General features: G+C 43.8%; 1 protein-coding gene across 2 annotated transcripts in view; it reads right to left on the bottom strand.

The window, feature by feature from the left end:
- Nucleotides 1-573: 573 nt before the first annotated feature.
- COLEC12 (collectin subfamily member 12) overlaps nucleotides 574-15,894 on the bottom strand; it is a 181,945-nt gene continuing 166,624 nt past the window's right edge. For both annotated transcript variants that reach the window (XM_055236776.2, XM_055236784.2), the window contains 4 exons: nucleotides 14,579-14,715; nucleotides 13,237-13,346; nucleotides 2,883-3,028; nucleotides 574-1,272 (listed from right to left, as the gene is read on the bottom strand). In XM_055236776.2, coding sequence (XP_055092751.1) covers nucleotides 1,253-1,272; nucleotides 2,883-3,028; nucleotides 13,237-13,346; nucleotides 14,579-14,715 — 413 coding nt within the window. In that variant the 3' untranslated portion in view covers nucleotides 574-1,252. The remainder of the gene's footprint in view (nucleotides 1,273-2,882; nucleotides 3,029-13,236; nucleotides 13,347-14,578; nucleotides 14,716-15,894) is intronic.

A 15,894-nucleotide genomic window follows, 5' to 3' on the forward strand; every position in this document is an offset into this window, starting at 1 on the left:
GCTGGAAAGGTTCTTTCAAGAGTTCCACAAAGTGGCCAAAAGTTTGTTCTTGCATTTCATCATGCATATGCCTTGGAGTTACGTTTTTGGAATATGACTTAAGAAAACAAACTTTCCAGGTAACACGTAGCTGGTTCCCATCTTTCTAGCATCTCTGCCTTTGGCTGATGTGACGCCATACGTTCCTGACGGTTAATGTCGGCTCTGTAGGGGTCTGATGCCAAGTACAGTCATAGCTCAGCCATGAAATAGGGCCTTCTAGATAGGCCAGATTCAGTGCCCTTCCCAACAGATGCCTCTCCATCCCCCACACCTCCCGACTCCACCAAAATGAAGTGGAAGCACGTCTTCAGTTGCCCACTTCTTCTGCGTCTGGTCAGGCACACGTCAAGAATGTTGGCTGGTGATGGGCTCAAGGCAGGCACAGCCCGCTTCACTGAGTCGTGCATGTGTGCAGGCTTGATTGACATTGGCAAAATCTGCAAGGATATTTCTAGATATTCCAAGTGATCAGTTCCTCTGAGGAAATGAAACATTTATATATATATATATATATATATATATATATATATATATATATATGTATATTTAATTATTTTTTTAAAACCACAATTGAAAAAATTCTTTGCCACTGGGTAGAATTAAATCTGACAGGAAACCCTAGGAGTTTTTATTAGTACTATTATTGTTTTCTTTGGCTCCATGTATTATGTCGGTAAAATGACAAAAACAAAAAGGAAAAAAATTATAAAAGACAAATATTTTGTACAAAAATACAAAGTTTTAAAAGCTCTTTAAGTATATTTCATATTATTACTAAAAGTTGGCCTATATATCTGTATGTCTGCATATTTTTCCTACACTTGGGATTTTAGAAACGTGTACTGTTTACACAGTATATGCTTAAGTTCTTCCTATAACTCAACAACCAATGATAGCCTTTTTCTGATTGGAGTGTTCCATACTTTGGAAGACATAATTTGTATAATCGCACAGTTACTGACGGAGGAGAATCTATGTGATTCAGTCCATGTGCGCAATGAAAATCAGCATATCACCCTGGGGAACATTTTAGTTCCCAAGTCTCTGGGTAATGACGGATGCTAAAAAACACTAGCTGTCAATTTTTTTTCAGTAATTGGTTTTCAGTGCTTTTTTTTTTTCAATCTGATGAGAAGGTGATGCAATTAGAAAGGAGTGTCCTTTGCCTTTGAGAGCTGAAAATTTGCTCATGTGATCCCATCACAGTCCATTATAATGCAGATGACAGTACTAAAAGAGAGAAATAAGAATGGGCATTAGTTTTTCTTAAATAATAAAGTTAATGTGCAATTCAAAAAAAAGGAACGTGTATTTTTATAGGACAGTGTCTAAAATACATCATTCAACAATGCTTATATTTTCAAAGAAATGTCTAGAAGATCTTATTCAGATGAAAAGCTAAGTTTAATTTTGAAAAGCCAAGTTTCATTTTGAAAAGCCTATTCTGGGGAAGCCTGGTCCCTACTCATATCCCAAATGGCCAAACAAAGCATATAAAAGACAAATCTGAGTTACTTGTCACCATGAATTATAATCTCTTGTTTAGATATCTGTGTTTTTCCCCCTCAACTGACCCAGCTGTGAGTTTCTATGTGTCTTAAGGTCCCTAGCACTTGGACCAATGCCTGACACATCAAAGGTGCTCAATAATTGTCTGTTGAATGGCAATACGGATAATTTATGCCCCAGTTACTTCCAAAAATAGTTTGACCAAAATATATTTGAGGTTTTTGTTTACTGCCAACTTTTTAAATGAACAGCTTTATTGGAATATAATTCACAAATTGTATAATTCACCCATTTAAAGCATATAATTCAGTGGTCTTTGGTATAGTCACAAAGTTATGCAATTTAGAACCAATCTAATCTAATTTTAGAACATTTCCATCACCCCAAAAGAAACCCCATACCCATTAGCATTCATTCCCCATTTCCTCCATGCCCTATCACAAACTTTTAATCTCATTCTGGTGAAGAAAACTAAGATGCCACATTCCAAAGAGGGTCGTGTGTTAAATGAAGCTTTAGATACATAGCCTTTGAAGTCAAGAAAATCTCCGAAAGTTGCTTTGGCTTATGAGCTTATAAGCAGCACAGACGATCTCCCTCTATTATGTATCACAGGATCTGGCCTATAGTAGATGCTCAATAGATACACATGGAATTGAATGCTTGGCCACCTGGATTAGCTGTGTATGAATGTCTATAGAAAAGAACTAACATTGGTGCTATATCTTTTTTCTTTTTTGAGATGGAGTTTCGCTCTTGTTACCCAGGCTGGAGTGCAAAGTGCGATCTCGGCTGACCGCAACCTCTGCCTTCTGGGTTCAAGCGATTCTCCTGCCTCAGCCTCCTGAGTAGCTGGGATTACAGGCATGCGCCACCACGCCCAGCTAATTTTGTAATTTTAGTAGAGATGGGGTTTCTCCATGTTGGTCAGACTGGTCTCAAACTCCCCAGCTCAGGAGATTCACCTGCCTCGGCCTCCCAAAGTGCTGGGATTACAGGCGTGAGCCACTGTGCCCGGCTGGTGCTATATCTTAAAGAACAATTAACTCACAATATAAGATACTCACCTGGGTCAGTTAGTTTAGCATTCGTTGAGTACTTCCTACATGTGAGGCACATTTATTAACTTATTTAAATCTTCACAACAATCTCGTGAAGAAGATGCTATTACTATTCCCCTGAGGTTAATCACCTGCCCAGTTAATAAATGGCATAACCAGGACTGAAACCTAATTGCAGAGCCTGTATTCAGGGCCCTTGTACTCACCACCCCTCAGCCTTTCATAGGACATAAGCTGGCAGCTCCCTCTTAAATCCCATCTACTGCTCACCTGTCTCCCTGTCTTTTTCGCAAATGAAGTTATTGACGTCTTCACATTGGAAATCGTTCCACTGCCCAGCATAAATCAACCCAGCACAGTCTTCTCCTGGCCCGTGGCCATGACCCCAGTTATCCGGTTGTCCAGCTTTCCAATTTCTTTTAGCAAAACAGAAATTGAATGTTATTTGCACAGTAATGCAGAGCTTTTCTTTACTCAAGAGCAGCAGAGAAATATAAAAAAACAAAATTGAAGCATGTCATCTATCCTGGAATGAAAATGCAGTTTAAAAAGCAGTACGTGCTCTTATTCAGAGAAAGGAGGAGCTGTTTTGCAGGGTAATGCATAATGCAGCATCTCCCTGCAGGCTTGTGATCTTTGCTACCACGAATCAAACTCACTAGGCTGGTTCATCACAATGCGGAGGGAGCGAATCTTGCTTTGGGACAGTTAGATGAATGACTTTCTAATGTGTACTGGAATGCTGACTTCTGGGCATGAGTGTATGTATGTGTGTGAATATCTATTCATTATGAGGACATGATACACACACACACACACACACACACACACACGGTCTTGTGAGAACCCAGAGGGACCTTGTACATTTCAATATCTTGCCTCTAACAAGTCCAAGAGCCAGGAAGAGAAAGTGAAAGACTTTTGATATACATTTACAAGAACCTACAATTACAAATAACTGGTTATGATTGCCTGGGTGAGTTGTAGAAGGTTGATTGCTTTAGAAAGAAATAGTAACTTAATCTTACTGAAAATGACTCCTACATTTCACTCCCTTTTTTGGGAGAGAAATTCTTAAAAACAAGTTTTCTTTAGGATGAGTTCACATGGGCCTTGTTAACTTGGATGCTGCTGCTCAGAACAGCACTTTGCCAGGGATAACAGTTCTTGATTCCGTTTCCATGAATAAATCAGGTGTGCTTCCAGACTCACCCCTTGAAGGTTCAATCTTGTCTAAGAAGCAGATTCATGCTCAGAAGCTTGTGGCTGCTGCCTGAGAGGACAAGCCTGCCTCACGTGGAGGGTCTGGAAGAACATCTGCAGTGGAGGGTGCTTCCCATATGACTCATTACCGCACCGGCCACAGGGTGTCCTCGAGTCACCCGAGGAGACAGCCTGTATGGCCCTGCATCTTTGGACAATAACACCCGCAAAACCAGAGGGCAGTGGGAAAGGACATTTGAAGTTTATAGTCAAAGGGTGGGGACAGGGTAGAACTGACTCCCCCACACCAAATGTGTATTTTGGGATTTAAAAAAAATGAGTATGAAGGCCGGGCGTGGTGGCTCATGCCTGTAATCCCAGCACTTTGGGAGGCTGAGGCAGATGGATCACCTGAGGTCAGGAGTTCGAGACCAGCCTGGCCAACATGGCGAAACCCCGTCTCTACCAAAAATACAAAAATTAGCTGGGCATGGTGGCGGGCACCTGTAGTCCCAGCTACTTGGGAGGCTGAAGCAGGAGAATCGCTTGAATCCAGGAGGTGGAGGTTTGCAGTGAGCCAAGATCGTGCTACTGCACTCCAGCCTGGGTGACAGAGTGAGGCTCCATCTCAAAAAAAAAAAAAAGCCGGGCGCGGTGGCTCACGCTTGTAATCCCAGCACTTTGGGAGGCCGAGGCGGGCGGATCACGAGGTCAGGAGATCGAGACCACGGTGAAACCCCGTCTCTACTAAAAATACAAAAAAATTAGCCGGGCGTGGTGGCGGGCGCCTGTAGTCCCAGCTACTCGGAGAGGCTGAGGCAGGAGAATGGCGTGAACCCGGGAGGCGGAGCTTGCAGTGAGCCAAGATTGCGCCACTGCACTCCAGCCTGGGCGACAGAGCGAGACTCCGTCTCAAAAAAAAAAAAAAAAAAAAAAAAAAAAAAAAAAAATGTATATATATATATATATATATATATAAATTGAGTGGCCTCAATTAAATAAACCTAGTGATAAAAGAGAATTCAGAGGAAACCATCGATTGGTGAGAGTAAAAATGGAATGCTACTTAGAAGGGAGAGTTAGAAAATAGTCTCTCTCTCACTCACTCACTCACTCACTCACACCAGGCATCCATAGCACTCCTGCTATGAGCCAGGTGTCATCTGGATGATAGCAACATAGCAGTGCAGAGAAGAGACAAAGTCCCAACTCTTACAGCTTACATAACAGATGAGCCACAATGAGTTCAAAATCTCAGCCTGTGACAATCTCAGCCTGACGCCAAATAGAGATGAAGTTGGAAGGAAAAGTAGTTTACTTTCACATTTGTTTTTTTGTATAACTCTTTCCACCTTGTGAGATTCTTCTGGAAATGTCAACAATGCCTGAGTAGTTTGATCTTGTGGACGTACATCTCATTCATTTCTGCCAGTAATATGAAGGGGTTTGATTCCATTTTTGTTTATAAAATTTGAGATCTATGATTCCTGAATGTATAATGATAGGATATTTGATATTCTTGACTTCTCAGTTAATTGGGAAATTGTATAAATATGACTTCTTTGGGCTTAGAAGTCCTGCTTAATATTTTCCCCTTGCGTTTCCTTTTAAGTCATTTTAAGTTAAATAAATAAAAAGGATGTATCAACCGGGCAGAGAAATAACTGAGTGATAAGAAAGGAGATAATCTTTATCACCTTTCTCCATTTGTTATTCCAGGTCACTGGAATTCTTCACATACAGTGCTGAAGGCTTTCCTTAAGACTAAAAGCAGAATGCAGTTCTGTCACCATAAGTGGAGGTGACTGCAGTAGGCCAGAATGGGTGGAAAGTGGGTAGCCTGAAGCCAGACTGAAGGAACAATTTATTCTGTGGGCTGACCACCCAGAGTCTCAAAGCATCCTTTGGCAAAGCTAAAATCACATGGAGTGATTTGTGGCAAAACCCCTGCACGTTTTGCATGTTTATAAACAGTCTGCATGTTTATAATAAAATAGAACATAATGTGTCAAATAAGCAAAATGTATATATTTTGGAGAAGAATGTCAGCTAAAATAGTGCCTTAACCTCATTCACAGGTAGATTCTGGCAAGATGAATGGCTGAAGTCTGGGACTCAAAGCCCTGAATTCTACATTATCATACACATGTCATAGAAGTGAGCGGTAGCAGCACATACATGTACTTGGACATCACACTCTGAGTACACCAGGAATCTTGGAAATGCTTGGACTGATTGCTCCAGTAAGCTGGAAACACACACACACATCAAATATATATATCTAAATATAAGATATTTAGAATAGGATTTAGAGGCTGGGCACGGTGGCTCACACCTGTAATCCCAGCCCTTTGGGAGGCCGAGGTGGGCGGATCACCTGAGGTCAGTAGTTCAAGACCAGCCTGGCCAACATGGCGAAACCCCATCTCTACTAAAAATACAAAAATTAGCCAGGCCTGGTGGCAGGTGCCTGGAGTCCCAGCTACTCGGGAGTCTGAGGCACAAGAATCGCTTGAACCCAGGAGGTGAAGGTTGTAGTGACCCAAGATCATGCCACTGTACTCCATCCTGGTTGACAAAGCGAGTCTCCATCTCAAAAGAAAAAAATAGGATTTAGAATATAGGACCATAGAATGAAAGAGCCTGGAACAGAACCTTTAATATCTTCTAATTCAGCCTAGCGCAGTGGCTTACACTGTAATCCCAGCACTTCAGGAGGCTAAGGCAGGAGGATCGCTTGAGCCTGGGAGTTCAAGACCAGCCTTGGCAACACAGTGAAACCCCCCATCTCTATAAAAAATTTAAAATGAATTAGCCAGGTATGGTAGCTGATGTCAGAAGTCCCAGCTACTCAGGAGACTAAAGTAGGAGGATCACTTGAGCCTGGGAGGTTGAGGCTGCAGTGAGCCATGATTGTGCCACTGCACTCCAGCCTGGACAACAGAATGAGACCATCTTAAAAAATAAAACACAAAAAACTGAAAACACAATGTATGATATTATATGGAGCAGTCTGCATAGACAAAAAGGCACCACATTTTTTCTTTGTGATGTCAAGATGAAAGCTGTGACTCGTAACGTGACAGCATACTTCCACCAAATGAGGTCCTGTGGACAGAGGAACAGAAGAGCTTCTAGTGCGTTTGGGGAGATTCTCAGGAAGACTGTCACATCTCTGGTGATCTAAAGTGGGTAACTGCAAGCAGGGTAGGCAAGAGAGGCCTTAAAAACCTCCCTTAGCATTCTGCTCTGAGCAGGTGGGCAGTACCGAGGTCCCATATGCGTCTGGCTCCTGCAGGTCTAGCAGGCAGCCTCTATTAACAATGATAGTCTGCCCAATGACATGCTTACACCTAAACTCATTACGCCAAGAGTAAAAGGATCAGCCTTTTTTTTTTTGAGACAGAGTCTTGTTCTGTCTCGGGAAAAAAAAAAAAAAAAAAAAAAAAAGCCAAGGCTGGAATGCAGAGGTGTGATCACAGCTCACTGCAACTGCAGCCTCAACCTCCCAAGCTCAAGTGATCCTCTCACCTCAGCCTCCTGAATACCTGGGACCACAGATGCACACCCACACACTCAGCTAATTTTTAAGTTTTTTGTAGAGATGGGGTCTTACTATGTTGCTCAGGCTGGTCTCGAACTCCTGGGCTCAAGCAATCCTCCCGCCTTGGCCTCCCAAAGGAAAAGATCAACTTTGACATGTTCCTGGTTTTATAGATCCTTTCTACTGTTGGTCTTTCTTTTTCACTGCTTTCCAGTCTTTATTATTTCCTTCCTTTGACTTACTTAGGGATTAATTTGTTCTTCTTTTTCTACCCTGGTAAAGTGGAAGCTTAGATAATTGATTTGCAACCTTTAAACAATGTTTCTAATATATGTATTTCAAAACTATAAATGTCCCTTTCTAAATACTATTTTAGCTGCATCCCACAGATTTTGATATGTTTTCATCTTCTTTGAAACATTTTCAGATTTCCTTTGTGATTTTTTTCTTTGACACATGGGTTATTTAGAAATGTGTGGTTTAAAATAATTGGGATTTTACAGATATTTTTCTGTCTATGTCTAATTTAATTATTTTGGTCAGAAAACGTACTCTATATAGTTCTAGTTCCTTTTTTTTTTTTTTTTTGAGATGGAGTCTCGCTCTGTCACCCAGGCTGGAGTGCTGTGGTGTGATCTCAGCTCACTGCAACCTCCACTTCCCGGGTCCAAGCAGTTCTCCTGCCTCAGCCTCCCGAGTAGCTGGGATTACAGGCACCTGCCACCATGCCTGGCTAATGTTTTTTACTTTTAGTTGAGATGGGGTTTCACCATGTTGGCCTGGCTGGTCTCGAACTCTTGGCCTCAGGTGATCCACCTGCCTTGGCCTCCCAAAGTGCTGGGATTACAGGCGTGAGCCATCATGCCTGGCCTGATAGTTCTAGTTTTTTTAAATTTATCGAAGACTTATTTTATGGCCCAGAATATAGTTCATCTTGGTGAATGTACCACATGCACCTGAAAAGAATATGTATTTGCAGATGTTGGGTAAAACATCCCACAAATATCAATTAAGTCAAGTTAGTTGATTGTGTCTACTATATCCCTATCAATTTTTCCATCAGTAATTGAGAGGGGAATGTTGAAATCTCCTTTGAAGGCCTGTTCTTTGCTGTATCCACAGTTAGGGTTGCTATGCTCTATTGACTGTGACATGGCCCTGGAAACCTGCCTTTTTAAAACATGATCCCAATGACGACTGCTCACTCATACTGCTGCCCCCACACTCCAGAAAAGATCCTGCAGGCCAGCACAGAGGCTGGCTCATGGCAGACACTTCAAGATAATTCATCAAATGTTATCATGAGACTGTGGCCCAATGGACTCTAATCTCCAGTCAGGGGCTGGGTGTTGACCAAGAATGAAGTTTCACAGGACCTAGTGAAATGAGAAGAATAAGGACAATGTGTGTGTGTGAATGTAAGATGGCCAGCTGTCTCTTCTTGGAAATAATTATAGGTTTATTATTTTTTTTTTAATGCTGAGATCTGCTGATTGGTACTTTCTAAAAGCCTTGTGCTTAATTGGCAAATAAAATCCTGCTGATCTGTGTCAGCGCTGCCAACCTTTCTTTTGAAACTGTATTGGTGTGTGGATCCAAAGCATCTGGGGACCCATCCTTGGAACTGTCCTGGGCCATGCAGATGGCATCTAACGCCACCCTTTCCCCTCAGCTGGTCCTGTCCTGCTGCAGTGCAGAAAGAGCCATAAGATTCAGCAAGTCAGGTTGAGTGTTTCATGGGAAATAAGCCTGAGCTCAATCTGTGTGTCCCCTAAGCCTTTGGCTTCTGTTCCATGTCACTATTGCCTTCTGTCTGTTCCAGCACTCTCTTTCTCAACCAGGTCTCATCATGAAAAATGAGGTGAGGCCGAGACGCAGAGGAGAGAGCCTTTTATCCCTCATCTATTTGCTCTTTAACGGTAACCACAAAACCCGCAAACTGTTTTAAAAGGATTGTATGTGTGTTGGGAGAAAAGAATAAGGGGAAAGCAGAGGTACTTAATTCTTCTTAGCCTGGGCAAGGGATGGGATGGTGCCAGGCCCATCGACTTCTATTTTTTGGAATAGTTTAAGAAGGACTGGTGCTAACTCTTCTTTGAATGTTTGGTAGAATTTGGCTGTGAAGTGTCTGGTCCTGGGCTTATTTTTTGGAAGGTTTCTGATTGCTACTTCAATCTGCTTATTTGTTATTAGGCTGGCCAGGCTATCTCTTCCTTTTCTTTCCTCGTTTTTTCAAGAGGTGGGGTCTTGCTCTGTTGCTCAGGCTGGTCTTGAACTCCTGGCTTCAAACGATACTCCCACCTCAGCCTATGCTTTCTATTTCTTCTGGATCCAGTCTTGGTAGGCTGTAGGTTTCTAGGAATTTATCCATTCCTCTAGGCTATCCAATTTGTTGGTGAATAATTGTTCATAATAGTCTCTTGCGATGATCTGTTCCAGAAATCACTGCTGGCGGCAGGGGAAAGGGAGGTGGATGGGCCAATGCTTGGAGGCCACAGATGCAAAGACGAGGAGAGTAAAAGTGAGTCTGACTAGGAGGAGACATATTTGGGGCGGTTTATACTGGTGGGAGACCCCTGAGAGCCTGAAGCCCAGTCCCCATTCCCAGGCCATGCAGAGAACATTTTTCTTGTCTTCTTCACAAACCTGTTGTGGGACTTGAGTGAGACACTGTATGGACATCCCAATCAGGATACTGTAAAATATATACACTCTATGTGGTATTTATCTGCAACTGCTAACTAATATGATAATAATTACGATGATAATAGCAATAACATACCAATACCAGCAGGTACTATTTCTTGAGCACTTCCTATGTGCCAAGCCCTCGACTAAATGCTTTGCATACAGACATCACACTTTATTTTCACAACACTGACATAGGTATTTTGGAAAATTCATCTTATAAATGGGGACATGGAGGTTTTGCAGAGTTGAGTAACTCACATGAGGCCTTGCAGCTTTGAGTGTTGCTGGGTCAAGGCCCAGAACCCCGATCTTGCTGATGCTAGAGCATGCACTCCCTCCCTTGACTGCACTGGCTTTCTTTCTAGTTTGTGCTATGTTTATTATTACATGTCAAATTAAATTAGCCTTTGGTTATTGAGACCTCATAACATGCCTGTCTTAACTTATTCTTGCTTTTAAAATTTGATCCTGGGGATTTTTATGTTCCTATGTATTCCTTTGGGTGGAAAACGAGAAGCACAGTCTGTGTGGTGGCTGGGGTGCAGAAGCTGAGAATTTGGGAGGCTCCAAAATGGCTGTGGTTGGGGATTGGGTGCCCAGTAAGGTGTCTGGTGACGTCATTCTTCTCAGGTCCTGGGTACCAAGCCGGTGCGCTCCATCCAAATCATATAATTCTTGCTGGACCCCAGGGAAGAGGAGAAAAATTTCACATTGGGAGAGCTGGCGTAGACAGTAATGTTCCTGCTCAATCCATTCCATATGGGCCAATCCAGTTTTTTTCTTGGGGAAAGGCTTAAGATTGAATTTCTTAGTGAGTCTAACCCAGACCTTTGTGCATTTACGGCAGTGAAAAAAGTGGAGAAGATGATTTTTTGTTTCAGCTTCTCCCAACTCTCTTAAAAAAAAAAAGACCAAGGCACTCTTGGCTGTCAAAAAAGCAGAATTTTGTCTTTTTAAAAAAACTGTCTCCCATCCCATCCCCAGCTCCAATCTTCTACAGCTACTGTTTTAGATGGTGATTCCTGCAACTGTTTTGAGTCTCCTGAAGTGCATCCCTGCTGTGCTGGGCACTTTTCTTAGCTTGTCAGGCAAATTCTCAAGTGGTAGAGTATGCCAGGGAGTACCCCTTCCTCTCCCCAGGATAGGCGCAGAGGAGCAGACGAGTCTCTGACAGGCCTGCAGCAGATATCCACTTGCCCTTAAGGGCAGTCTGAGGCTCACCTTCAGGGCAGACCTAAAATCTTCTAATGTTCCAAATCAATATTTGGCCACGTGTTTATTTTTTATAAAGAGCTGGCCTGGCTAGGTGCGGTGGCTCATACCTCTGATCCCAGTGCTTTGGGAGGCCAAGGTGGGAGGATCACTTGAGGCTAGGAGTTTGAGACCAACCAGAGCAACATAGTGGAACACGTCTATACAAAAACTTTAAAAATTAGCCGGGTGTGCTGATGTGCACCTGTGATTCCAGGGACTCGGGAGTCTGAGGTGGGAGGATTGCTTGAGCTGGGGAGATAAGAGGCTGCAGTGAGCCATGATCATGCCACTGCCCTTCAGCCTTGGCAACAGAGTGAGACCATGTCTCTTAAAAACAAACAAACAAAAACAAAAGAGAGATGGCCTTATTCTGGTTTCCTCCTTTATCCTCTGATCCTACTCACATGGAGAATTTGAAAGTACGAAAGAGCCTGTTTATCCAAATGCACATGCACACACACATAGGGACATTTAAAAAACTCGATCTGGCTTTTCCATCACCTCTGACCCTCCTCCCTGCTGCTCGGCTGATACAGAGCTAGGCCTCCATGCCCATGAGACTCTCTTAGGCCTGAAACACCCTTGTTTTCTCCTCTCCTGGGACAGCCCCAGAGGCCACACCGTGGACTCTGCCTAGTGCTCAGAAGGTGCTTCCAATGCGGTGACGCTCTTGTGCCTGGTGGAGCCTCTGCAGGGTTGGCCTCTCTGTCTCCAGCAAACTAAAGGTTACTCAGAGGGTTTTTTTTTTTTTTTAATAAATTCTGCTTCATTTGTTACAGTTCCTCGCAATTTTCACACCCCTTAGAGACAAAGCCAGAGTACGGAGATGTGAAAATCAAACTGATACAATACAGTCATTGTTAGATCTTTGTGAAAATCAAACTGATAAAATACAGTCATTGTTAGATCTTTGGGTAGAATTAGGGAAGGAGCTAACACCCCCTGGGGTAGGATGAGGCCCTGGAGACTTCTAGGTTATCCGAGAAGGTACCTCAAAGTGATTCTATTCTTTGTTGCATAGAACTTAGGTCACATGGGACTTATGGGGAATCTTCAAACCTCTAGAAGATGGTTATCCCGCAAATGCAACTTTGTTTATAGTGCATTTTAACTTACTATGTGTAGGAAAATCACACATTTGTAGTTTTTTTTTCTTTTTTCTTTTTTGAATAGAGTCTTGCTCTGTGACCCAGGCTGGAGTGCAGTGGCAAGATCTCAGCTTGCTACAACCTCCGCCTCCTGGGTTTAGGCAATTCTTCTGCCTCAGCCTCCTGAGTGGCTGGCATTACATGCATGTGCCACCATATCCGGCTAATTTTTGTATTTTTTTTTTAGTAGAGACGAGATTTCGCCATGTTGGCCAGGCTGGTCTCAAACTCCAGACCTCAAGTGATCCGCGCACCTCAGCCTCCCAAAGTGCTGGGATTACAAGCGTGAGCCACTGTGCCCAGCCAGGAAAATTACACATCCGTAGTTTCTAATCACACTCTGCCTAGAAGCCCAACTAGGGGTCAGGGGCACCCACAGTGTGATCCTGAAGGGAGCTCCCCAGTCCTTGGAAACACGCCTGGGGCGAACGCTGAACATGCCTGAGGTTGCCTGGTCTTCATCAGCCTTCCCCATAGCATTTGAAGAAAATGCCTTGGCCAGAAGTATTATGCTGTGTGGTTTTATGAGTTTCATGATTCCTTTCTTAGAAACGAAAAAAAATTCGCTCCATGAAAAGAAGAAAGGAAAGCCTTATTTGACAGCGTATCGACTGTCAACCACGATTTCCCCAGGGGAAATATGCAACCGGTACCAGGAGCCCCGGTTTGGGAGGAGCGTCTAGGACACGAGGTCATTAAGGGAGAAACTGTTGGGAGTCGGGCAAGAAGTGACAACAGAACAGTGAGAGCCTGACCACCAATCTGGAAGCCTCTGAGTACTTACTTGTAGTCTGGAGATGTCCCATCCAGCCACTTCCATTCATTTTCACGCTCTGAGTCTGTGAGGCCGATCCAGTGGCTCTCTCTCCCTACCATCTGTTTTTTTATCCATTGCTGAAAAACAAAGCAGGGATGGTGCGTGACTATTTTTCAGAACAGATGTCTCAGGCCTTTTTCTTTTATTTAACATTTAGAAAAAAGGACAATTTAAAAGAGGATGGTTGTCAGAATGTGTGGCCTGCTTTTGCTTTCTGCTTTTTTCTTGCTACTTGCTTTGTTTTGCGCTGTTTGGGGGGCTTTTGACTTTTTTCCTCTTACAAGTTTACAACGGATGTTAAAGTGAGGCTCTTCCTCTAAATCACTCAGACAACCCAATGAATGTCCATTGGTCCCACTTCCTCCTACCACCCACCCATTTCTCCCATGTCCTAATCATAGGAATAGTCATGATATTCTTGGGCACTTCCTCTGGGCTGGGCCCCACGTGCAGTGTGTTGCACGTAGTGTGTCTTCAAGCTTTTATAACAACCCATTGAACAAACATGAGAAGTAGCTGAGCTGGGCTTGGGCCCTGGTCTGTGTATTCTAAAGCCCAGGTGCTTGGTCACTCTCTGCCGTGTGCTCATTCCAGTCAGTTACTACAGGAAACATCTGTTTACAGGATCGTGTCTGCTGGAGATAACTTAGGGAGAAGGGAGGAGGCCACTGGAATTGGTGTGGTATCAAAGAAAGCGCTGCATTGTTGCTAGACGGACTGCAGTTTTGGTCTCAGTCTGCATAAACCTTGCTGGGCCTCAGTTTTCCCATCTGTCAAATGAGGATAATAATGATACCTATGTTCTAGGATTGTTGTGAGGTTTAAGGGAGAAAATGCCTCGCACAGTGCCTGGCATATAGAGGGGGTCTAATGAGTGGACACTAGCATTATCATGTGTGGGCTCTGCCTCCTCAGGCTTCTTCGCTCTTCCTGACTCCTCTGGGGCCATGCGTGGTCCCTTGCACCCCACTCCATCCCTACAGTGTTCATGCCTCTCTCTGTCCCCACAGGTGCCTGGTGGCAGCCCTCAAGCTTCTCTGCATTACAATTATTTCAACAGCCACCAGAAGGAGCCACACATCTCTAGGCTTGATAGGCAATATCTTCCAGGAAGAATCATGAAGATACAATTCCAATGCCATGAATGCTTCTAGCCACTGGATAAAACCCAAATCTCTATAATGTTGCCTCCCATGTTTACGTGACTAGGAATTCGTGATATCTCTGAATCCCCAACAAGCCTGCAATTTCCAGATGTAAACTATCCTTAAATTATAGTTTTCCCCAACCAAGTATGTGGCAGGCATACCTGTTCCTCTCTAGTGTTTATGAAAATAAGATGTGAAGACTTGTCTTCACAGAAAAGCTTAGCATCCTCAAAAATTTCTTTCTCAACCGAAAAATAGTAGCATTTGTCTGTGAAGTTCTTCCAGTGAGGCGGGCAGCCTAGGAATGCAAAAGTGGAAAACATTGATTAAAAAATCACAGAAAGCACTCTGCCTTTCTTCAGCTGTGTTTCAAAGGCCAAAACTGTGGTCCTGCTGGGAGCAGCCTGAGCGTCCCTGCATGAGGCCCATAGCTAACGTTCAGGGACGTGCTCACAGCAAGCATGAGCCCAGAGTGGACTGCAGAGCACAAGCCAAAACCACATAATCTGGAAAAGATCTTTGACTGGGTCTTTGTTCTTCCGTGTCTGGATCCGTCTTCACAATGACAGAAATAACAGAAGCAACAACAAGAAGTAGGGCAGGCACAGATGTTCAGCGTCAGTCTGGAATCACATGGAACCTAGGAACAGTTGGATGTGAGAACCCAGCACCAAAACTGGGCTCATGGATCAACAAAGATAACCCAGGCCTCACCGACCAAAATCAAGTAGAATAGGGATTGGGTCGAAGGAGAGAAAAATAGGCTTGGTTGCTAACCAAACACTCGAGTTTTGCCAAAGGTTTAATTATCAAAAGACTAGAAGGCATCATAACATCTAACACCTTCCCAAAAAGAAATTAAATGCAGTCATCAATAGCAGAGGGTTCCATCCGCATGTTGATGGAGCTAACCGAGGAAGCCCATCTATCCCCAGAGTGAGGACGTAAAACGAGGGAAGAGAGGTCAGGGCGGCCAGCCGCAGGCTTCCCTGAAGGAAATGTTTTGCGTTGTGCTTGTCTTCTGAGGGCTGGCTCCTATAAATAAACAAGTGCAAGAGCCGGGTGCGGTGGCCCACACCTGGAATCCCAGCACTTTGCAAGACTGAGGCAGGAGGGTTGCTTGAGGCCAGGAGTTCAAGACCAGCCTGGGCAACATAGCAAGACCCTGTCTCTACAAAAATGAAAATAAAAAATTAGCCAGGTATGGTGGCACACCCTTGTGGTCCCAGCTATGCGGGAGTCTGAGTGGGAAGATCACCTAAGCCCAGGAGGTCAAACTGCAGTGAGCCATGTTTGCACTACTTCGCTCCGTCATTCCAGCCTGGGTGACGGAGTGGGACCCTGTCCCATACATACATACATACATACATACATAATACATAAAACAAATGAGTGCTAGAGAACCTGATGGCGTTTAGAGAGAAACACATGCCTGGTATGGAGGCCTGTTTTGGCAGCAGGGCTCCTGTGCCAGCCC

Source organism: Symphalangus syndactylus, chromosome 1, assembly GCF_028878055.3.
Source record: "Symphalangus syndactylus isolate Jambi chromosome 1, NHGRI_mSymSyn1-v2.1_pri, whole genome shotgun sequence".
NCBI classification, from domain to species: Eukaryota; Metazoa; Chordata; class Mammalia; order Primates; family Hylobatidae; genus Symphalangus; species Symphalangus syndactylus.